This window comes from Cyprinodon variegatus, unplaced genomic scaffold (assembly GCF_000732505.1).
Source record: "Cyprinodon variegatus isolate N-32 unplaced genomic scaffold, C_variegatus-1.0 Scaffold1039, whole genome shotgun sequence".
Taxonomy (NCBI): domain Eukaryota; kingdom Metazoa; phylum Chordata; class Actinopteri; order Cyprinodontiformes; family Cyprinodontidae; genus Cyprinodon; species Cyprinodon variegatus.
Genome location: NW_015151492.1, coordinates 85663 through 86529, shown reverse-complemented (window position 1 = coordinate 86529; position 867 = coordinate 85663). Strand labels below are relative to the sequence as shown.

Sequence of the window (867 nt, the reverse complement as noted above, 5' to 3'; positions counted from 1 at the left end):
GTTAGTTGATCCTAACTGATGTTTAGTGATGATCTGTAATGAAATGCAGACTGTGATCCAGTTCCTGTCAGAAAAACGGCTTTAAGCTCTGCTGCAGGCGCCCCCTGCTGGGAGTAGCTTAGATCCACTGGATCTACTGGATCCAGTGGATCTAAGCTAGACCTAAACTGGGAATGAACAATTTACTGACGTGTAAAATGTAACTGATGTCTTTCAGCGTTTCCTGCAGACGTTCATCAGATCCTGGTGGTTAAAGAAGAAGCTCCTGAGGAGGAGGGTCTGGATGTGGACCAGCAGGAGGCGGAGGAGCCCCCCCACTTCAAGGAGGAACTGGACCGACTGCCCAACATGAAGAAAGAGTCTGCAGCTCCCATCAGGGACGACGATGACAACGATGATGATGATGATGATGATGATGATGATGAGCAGAGGTCTCCGTTCTCACAGCTTCATCAGCACCAAACAGAAGACGAAGATCTTCCAACCAGCAGCTCAGCGGATGGACTGAAGGAAGAAACTGATGAAGACTGTGGAGGAGCTGAATCCAGCAGGAACCTAAAGACTCCAAATGAAGATCCTGAGAAGAAGCTTCCTGGTTCAGACCATCAGGACCTGGAGCTCCTCCACATCAAGCAGGAGGATGAGGAGGAGCAACCATGGAGCATTCTGGAGGGAGAGCTGCTCCCCATGAAGGAGGAGACCCATCCCACCAGGTTCCCACTGAATGTGGTCCTGATGAAGAGTGAGGATGAGGAAGAGAAGCCTCTGTTCTCACAGCTTCATCAGCAGCAACCAGAAGAACGAGATCTTCCAACCAGCAGCTCAGCGGATGGACTGAAGGAAGAAACCGATGAATCCAGCAGGAAC

The 867-nt window shown here is 50.4% G+C and overlaps 1 protein-coding gene across 1 annotated transcript in view; it reads left to right on the top strand.

Annotated features, from left to right (window-relative positions):
• LOC107100977 (zinc finger protein 771-like) overlaps positions 1-867 on the top strand; it is an 8444-nt gene that overhangs the window by 3119 nt on the left and 4458 nt on the right. The window contains exon 2 of the mRNA XM_015399692.1: positions 218-859. Coding sequence (XP_015255178.1) covers positions 218-859 — 642 coding nt within the window. The remainder of the gene's footprint in view (positions 1-217; positions 860-867) is intronic.